The 8,192-nt window shown below is 36.4% G+C and overlaps 1 protein-coding gene across 1 annotated transcript; it reads right to left on the bottom strand.

Annotated features, from left to right (window-relative positions):
• Window positions 1–583: 583 nt before the first annotated feature.
• On the bottom strand, window positions 584–8,119 carry CENPN (centromere protein N). The gene is made up of 11 exons (XM_068203089.1): window positions 7,994–8,119; window positions 7,216–7,405; window positions 6,059–6,104; window positions 5,448–5,504; window positions 4,970–5,046; window positions 3,763–3,939; window positions 2,960–3,061; window positions 2,342–2,399; window positions 1,820–1,932; window positions 1,090–1,213; window positions 584–771 (listed from the first exon to the last, which is right to left on the bottom strand). Exons 2-11 carry the CDS (start codon window positions 7,384–7,386, stop codon window positions 656–658), a joined length of 1,041 nt encoding a protein of 346 aa, XP_068059190.1. The 5' UTR covers window positions 7,387–7,405; window positions 7,994–8,119; the 3' UTR covers window positions 584–655.
• Between the last annotated feature and the right edge of the window lie 73 nt (window positions 8,120–8,192).

Below are 8,192 nucleotides of genomic sequence, written 5' to 3'. Positions count from 1 at the left end.
ATTCTTCCAAGACAAAATTGTATAAGACATTAATAGCAACGGGCAGTTTTTCAAGTATTTCATACTGGCTGTTGCCCTTGGTGAGAAAAACTTTGGAAACTGAATTAATTAATACCTCCTAAAACTAAATGTAAGCTTTGTACTGACATCTGTATTCCAAAAGTCCATTCTCCCCCATGCCCTGAAATAGTCTTACAATACAATTTATCTGCTTAGATCAAGAAATGCCTGACCTGCAGCCAGGGAGCCCCACCCATTTGAAAGGGACTGTTCCCATGTTCCAAACAGGGCAGGTGTTCTGTCTAAAATATGAAAAGCCACCTGGAATATTGTAGCCATTCTACAGCTATGATAGCAAACTGAATAGCTACAGCTATTATTCTGCCTTTATTAACTTCACAAATACTATTAAAATACAGTTAACAGCAGTCATCACATTTAAATTTTTGATAACTATCATCTCTGTTTTAACTTTGCAACTAGCTTTTTTTATTAGTTAAGGCTGACTTCTGTTAAAGACAGCTGTGGAAAAACAGTTCGAGCAGAGCCATAATTTGGAAAAAACTTTAAGGTATTAATAAAGAAATCCATATGATGATTTAGATTAATACCAGTAATAAATAAGTTGTGTACTTCTCTACGAATCAGTTTTAAATTAAGGGCTTACAAAACTTTCTGGACATAAACCTTTTTTCTCTCTAATTTTAAAATAATTCCTAGCTTTATGTGGTATGCATGTAAGGAGTGGTGAAAGTGGTGCATCAGCCATACCTGGGGAGAGAGAGAAAGATAATTGCAGCTGTTCTCAACCACTACTACCTTTAACAACTGCTAATAAAACTGAAACACAAAATGAAACCACTAAAACCACAGCTTGAGTATCCATGTACAAACCAGTAATTCTAAGAATAAATTGTTATATATTTAGACATTAGTTTTTAAAGTGGTAACATTTTTATTCTACTGTATTTCTTTTTCTAAACCAACTATGAAGTTGCTCCCTTATGCCAGATACAAGCAGAATGAAAGATGACAAAAATATTTAAAACTCTGGAATTTCCATCCATTTGACAGAGTTGGAACACTTACCTGCTGGTGCCAAGGATTTCAGTGATTCTAAAAGATGTGGACTAGAAAACTTGACCAAACATCTGAATGGTTCTTTTTTATCCAAAACATCCAGTTTAGGATCACTTTTAAACATAGTCTCAAGCTGTTAACACAAAATTTAACCAGTGAGTATAAGCAATGAATATATTTTATTTGTATGTTATTACATTTAAACATTTAATAAGACTGTTTCCAATTTGTAATGATAACATGATTCCAGCTGGAAGAATGTTGTAGTAAAATCTGAGGGTGCCACCATGTGGCAGAATTTTCTGCTGAAAGCAAGAGGCAGCTTGTTCAGCAATACTGTAAAACATTAAGTATTTCTTAGACTTTTCAATTTATCTTTTCATGCAATAAAACTTGTGCATCATTGAGAAGTCAGTTATGGTGTCATACATAGCATAAGCTTTGTATGTACTTAAGAAACCCCTTATTTCTCATGCTCCAACACACTGCTAGTCTAAGTCTTCCTTTATTACAAAAACAGGTTGAAATGCTGAGTTCACAAGGCTGAAAGACTGAAACAAGATCTAAAACTCTGACCAAATTTCAATCTGTTTCTTACAGAGACTTTTATCTCCTTTAATTTAAAATGTCCTCCCTAAAGTTTAAAAAACCCCATAATATTTCTTAAAGTTGAAATTTAATCTAACTACCGCTACATTAAAATTAGAAAACCCCAAATCAAATTGGTTGCTTTTCTTACCCTGTATTGTGCAAATTCGAGTTTTGGTTGGGGACCACTACCAAAAACATCCTCATTCAGTCTGTGGATTCTTTCTTTCTCACTTCTGTTTTCTTGAACTATCCTTATATCTGCTGCAGGAGAAAAGAGCAGGAAAAAGAAAATAGAAAGACAATGTTGTCAGCTTCTGCAATCCTGTTTTTCTGATCAGATTAATCCAATGAAAATTTGTAAACAATAGTTTTAATGAATTCATTGCACTTTTTTTTAATAAGGTAGTTGTCTCTACCATTTGTATTTTCAGTTCACACCAAGAGGAATACACAAGCTAATGGAAGATGCTGGGCATTGAGTGGATTTGGTTTCTATGCCCAGTACCACTCATGGGAAATACTGACCTCTCTCAGTGCCAGCCAGTATTAAGGCACCAGGCATGGATAACATAATGAGAATGGAGTATATGTGCATTTCCTTTTATCAATCTCATTTCACAAGCCAGTAGGAATGGCATTTAAACTGCCTTTACATTTCAAATATACATACCATTTTCTGGTTCTACATTCCCTTCTTGCAGAGGTTTTGGAGTGTAAGTTTGGAAGTTCTAAATGGAGAGAGAGAGGAAAAAAATTATTTTACTTCAGTTCTACTTCTAGAACCTCTATCTGGAAAGAACTTTAATATATTTCCTTTTATTTTTCATTCTGGAAGAATGATCTTCTAAATTTTAACCATTACTAGAAGTCTGGAAGCCAACCTAATTTTGAAAAAAAATGCCTGTTTTAGGATATTTGTGAACATTTTCCTATTTACAAGTTTTGCATGGATGAGCAGAACAAGCACCCATTCCAACAGCCTTCAACTCATGGTTCTAGGAAGCCTAATGAAAGGATGCTAAAAAAGCTTAGGACTGAATTGTTCATATAATTTTTAGTCTGAGTTTAGCCATCAGGAATTACAATAATAGAGTATATGGGATACCAAATCATTTCATCCCCATTGCAATGTTACCTTCATGAAAGGCTGTCGACCTCAGTAGTTCAATATTATTTTCACTTGATGGTCTCTTGGAAAAGGTGAATTTTCCCCCATGCTAGGGGGTTAGAACTAGGCCTGAAACAAAAAGCAAGACTTATCTTATGATTTACTTGTGAAGTGGCTCACCTGGCTATATCTTTTAAACACAATATCTTTAAGGGAGTTTAAAGAATGACTTCGAAGCTCCATTTCACGGATGTCATGGTAATTGGAAGCAACAATCAGGGCCTTCAAATAAAAATTGAAATTGTTTTAACATCAGTCTTAATGATCACTGTGCTTGTAGTATGTAAAAAACATAGCATCTCTAGACATTGTGATGTTTTTGTTCCAAGGTAAGCACCTGCTCTTTAACAAGGATTTTCCTATCTGAAGAAATGTTGCAGAGATTGTTATACAGCTCCCGTTAATATTTAAAAGCATTTACAGTATTAACAAGCTAAGTCCCATAGTCTTATCAGCTGAAAAATAAACAAACAGAATCATAAAATATTTGAATTGCTACTATAGAAATGTGAGGAAATTTCTAAATAGAGGAAAAAGTACTACCAAAGCTGATCATCACAAGTTAACAGAAATGAACAGCGTTCCCTGATGAGCTCATATGCTTAGTTCTTGAAGTTAACAGTGTTGATCTAATATTCTTCCACTTCTGTGAGACAATTTAAAGGAATACTGCCCAGGACTTGGCTAAGAAATTAAATTCAGGAGCAGTAAAAATCCCAATAAACTGAATTTATTCACAATGCACCAATCCAAAGATCTGGGTTTTGCCCCATTTTTATCATGAGCTAAAGAGAAAAAAAAATATATAGAGTTTAGCAAATTATGTTAAGTGAAGTGTCTTTAACAATCCTCTTAAAAGCTAACCCAATTATAGCTCTACATGACTGTGGTGAAGTCAGGGTCTGAGCAGTTTTAATCTGTACCTGACACAGCAGAGGCAAGTTGCTCTTCAGCACTGAGGCAGAAATGAAGGCGTAGGGAGTCTGTGAATGGTACACAACATAGCTGGGTTTGTACTGGTTTGGTTTTTTATATTGTGTTCCCCAGGCAACTCTAATCCAGATTGCATTATCCTCATATTCCTTAAAGGTGATGGTGACCTGATAGAAAAAGACAAGTTTTGATTTACCAACACATTTAAGTATCCATTAACATTTTCTTATCTCTTAACATCTCTGTTCACAAGACTCAAACATAATTAATTTAGTACCACTGCTTGAATAAGAAAAAAAACCACTAAGTGGTGTAAGGATTGTATTTAAATAAAATTTCCACAGAAAAACAATAACTGCACAAACTGGAATAAAAAGAAGAAGTACCTTTCAAACTCTAACATTACTTTTCTTCCTGTCAATATACATTTTTTTCTGAAGGTTGAAAATTGAAAATAGCTTATTACAAAAGTACTGATGTCTCTTTTGGGGTAACAACACAAAGATGTCTGTTTAGAAGGAGGGCTAGTGGCAATAATTCCAGTATGTCAATTTTTGGAGAAACTAAACTTTTGATCAACTTGTGGTTTTAGACCTGAATTTAATATTTATCACTGCTCAAGAATACACAATCAAAAGTCTAAACATTAACTTTTCTATTCTTGTTGATTTATTCCTTGTTTACTTCTTTTTACCCTGACTCAAGTAAAAACTTAAAAAAAACCCCAACAAAAAAAACCCCCAAAATATTGCAAAACTTTATTGTAAGAGAGGGATGTGAACTGCAGCTGACTGGCTGTGAGTGTGATTTGGATCTGTTGCCCACTTCCCACTGGCTGTCATGGAGTGACACAGGTGATTTCTATTTTTCTATTCCCTTGCCCAAATGAAGCTGGTGAGCTAAAGCAACTAAAGGCTCCTGCAAACTGGGCAAAGATTTGATAAAAAACCACCAACATGCTGCCTTTCTTGAAGCCAGTCGCATTTTAAGACAAACTTACATTTTCTTTTCTTCCAGCATAACAGTGAAGTCGCTAAACCAGATATGCAATACTTTTTTCCTATCTCACATGCAGTTCATATCATTACCAAATGAGCAATTCCATTTAATTCTTGACTCAAACTGTGAGGAACAGTTATGAAAACAACATGTTGACACCAGAGCCATGAAGCAAATTTAGAATGGATTAATTCTTACATTTTTCAAGGTTGACCGAAGTCTTCTTTTAAACTTTTTTTTGAAATCTGTTATGTCAAAACATTCCAATTCTTCTCCTGTTACATGAGACAAAAAATTAAGATTTGTGTTTATAATAAGTAATTTAGAGATGTTTTTAGTTTTGCTGAAACAAAATCAAGCAGAAAAAAATACAGTTGCATAACCTTACACAAAAAGGTGTATTTTAATTCTGACCCATATTATTGCTATACAGAGAAAATATTAATATTTAATTAGTAATTACTAATGTGTAATAATTGCTTGAGAAGTTAATGGAATATTAAAATATAATCTCCATTGAAAAATCCATACTATGCTGCAGTAAAATGTTAAAAATCTCTCTGCAGAAAAAATCCAGATGAGACTACATTAAAATGTGGCTAAAATGTAGGTTATGAGGCAGCACAGCACTAAGTTGCTGAGAATTGTGGGATTACAGCAAGGAAAGACATTTTACCTGATTTTTTCATCTGGTAAACACTCCACATTCTTTTGTTTTGGTAGGTGTGGTTGTCTAGAAAAAATAAGAATTGCCCAATAATATAATGTATTATCAAATAGGAGTTAAAGGAACAAAGAATTTTACAATACTTTTATAGACAGGTTACTTTAAAAATATTACTTCTGATAATGCAATATAATGTATTAACATTCTTAAACTACCACTCATAGCAATCATGAAAGAAAAATAGGTTTTTTTATTAAAAGAAATGTAAAGTTCTTTTCTAATTTGGTGAGTAGCTAATAAAGGGCATGCCTGGGGTTCAATGTTTAAGGAAGAGTTTTACCTAACCTGCTCAATGTAAGACATGTAGACCATTAGAAAAAACCTTGAGATTTAAACTATTGTCTAAACAAGTTGTGAAGTGATATTAGAGTTAGGAGTTACGTACTTTTATTGGTCTCAAGCTTTTTGTAGAAGAGGCCACATCCAATAAGATTAATCTAAAATGTGATGTGCTTCCCTCAAATGCATCTGCAATCCACAAGGGTCATCACTATGTAATTAAGGGCATTATCAACTTAATCAGAAAAAATAAATGCCATTTTAATTCACTTTTTACTTACAAATTATGTCTAGAGCTGCTGCTTGCTTTATGTCTGCAGAATTTTCCTGGAAGGAACAAGAGTGCATGGTGAACTACAGGTCCAGAAGGCCCAATCACACTGTTTATCAAGTCAAAAATAATCTCAGTATTGGTAGTTTAAAGGACATTGCACTGAAACCCACAGCACCTACACTCTCTTCAAAAGCACTGCACCTGGTCCCAAGTTTTGAGAAATCAATAAGGAAAACTATTTCAGCAAGGTTTAAATGTTCCTCTGCTGAGGTAGCAAGAGGAACATAATCCTTACAGTATGATGTACAAGCAGTTAGAAAGAAAGTTAGTGGGTATTTGTGACAATGCACCAGCAACTGGTATTTCACTGTCAGGAGTTTTAACATACTGATTATTGCTTATTTATGCTGTACAGCATGAAAAGATTTTAAAGAAACTACATGACACAATTTATTACAGATACAAGTATTTCAGAAAAAAATGCTATTTGAAAATATGGCATTTGCCATCTTATGAGAATAACTTAAGAGTTTCTTTCCTGTAGGTTGATCTACACTCCAGGTAAGCAATTTTTGAGTATGACATTCAAAAGATAATCATACCAAAAGCTATAGAATTAAAGATGTATCAGTAATACCTGCAGCTATCTGGGTTATGATATTAAAGACTTCTGGTACATATAAAGACTCCTGGTACACTAAAATCAGAGTTAGATCATATTTTTTTTGCTTACAGCATGCTGAACGTAATTAATTCTGCCCAAGGAAAGTTAAAAAAAAGTCTAAAATATAAAAACTAGTGCTATCATTACCCATATAAATAGCTTTAAATCAGGACTTTGTAGTGAGCATACATCTCAATCAATGCCTTTATTTTACAATTTAGAAATACACCCATCTTTTATAGGTTTAACATACCAAAATTTTATCTAGCATATGTAACTTAGAGCTCAAAACATATATTTGCATACTTACTATAGGGCTGCTCTACACTTCGAGAGATCAGACAAAATCAATGGTGTTACCAGCTCAGCTTTACATTTTCCCGACTACAAAGTGCCATTTGAGGCTGTGTTGTGGCCAAAGATTAGTGTTTCAGATTTTTTTCATGATGCTTCTCATGCATCCTACATGTCACTGACATTTTTTGAAGGAGAGGATTTACCTCACAGAGCTGAACAACTTCTTGAGAAATGTTGTCCTTTATCTGGTGGAAATTTAGAGTCTGCAGCTGTGCCTCAGAGAGAAAGCCCCATTTCTGCAGCATCATCTTGATTTCATCCCTTGGGATTTTTAGCACAGTTCTTCGGATGTATTCAGCCACAGTCTCATCCATGATGGAAACACCTGGAAAGCTGAAAGGTTAAAGAAAGTAAGACCAATTCACAGCCAGTCTCAGGGGACTCGCTCCCTTCAAAGGTGTACAGAGCTGCACCTGGGCACAACTGCCTGACATTGGTCAGCCCTAAGTGCAGCACTACTACAGACTGAGACAGTGGCAAGTTAAAATACATGCAGTAACTTACACAGACACTGAATCATAGAATATCCTGAGTTGGAAAGGATCCAAAAGGATCAGAGTCCAGCTCCCAGCCCTGTGCAGGACACCCCAGGAATTCCACCAGGTGCCCGAACGTGTTGTCCAAGCACTTCTTGAGCTCTGTCAGGCTTGGTGCTGTGACCACTGCCCTGGGGAGTCTGTTCCAGTGGCCAACTCCCCACTGGATGAAAAACCTTTTCCTGATACCTAGTCTAAACCTCCTCTGAGGCAGCTTCCTGTCATTCCCTGGGATCCTGTCACTGGTCACCAGAGATCACTGCCTGCCCCTCCACTTCCCCTCAGGAGAGAGGTGTACACTGCGATGAGTTCCCCCCTCAGTCTCCAGTTCTTCAAGCTGAACTGACCAAGTCTCGTCGCGCCCTTAGAAGTCTCCCTTACTGACCGAGGCCTGGCGCGAGCAGAGGGATGGGGCGCTGGGTGCCGCCTAGGGCTGTTGCTCTCAGTTCCGATGAGTGTCCGCTGCCCTCGGAGAGCGGGCACGAACGCGCAGGGGCCCGCGACCGACGGACGGACCTGGCCCGTGACCGACGGACGGACCTGGCCCGACCGACCGGACCGGACCGGGCCCACCCCAGCCGCCC

This window comes from Anomalospiza imberbis, chromosome 12 (genome assembly GCF_031753505.1).
Source record: "Anomalospiza imberbis isolate Cuckoo-Finch-1a 21T00152 chromosome 12, ASM3175350v1, whole genome shotgun sequence".
Taxonomy (NCBI): Eukaryota; Metazoa; Chordata; class Aves; order Passeriformes; family Viduidae; genus Anomalospiza; species Anomalospiza imberbis.
This window is presented reverse-complemented; position numbering and strand designations above follow the sequence as displayed.

Excerpts from the sequence above, each read along its gene's own strand:
- CENPN (XM_068203089.1), bottom strand. The coding sequence starts at position 7,386 with ATGGATGAGACTGTGGCTGAATACATCCGAAGAACTGTGCTAAAAATC. Across the intron at positions 3,940-4,969 it reads TTCGGTCAACCTTGAAAAAT|GTCACCATCACCTTTAAGGA; the intron begins GTAAGAATTAAT and ends TTTTTCTATCAG. Across the intron at positions 3,062-3,762 it reads ACTTGCCTCTGCTGTGTCAG|GCCCTGATTGTTGCTTCCAA; the intron begins GTACAGATTAAA and ends TTTTATTTGAAG.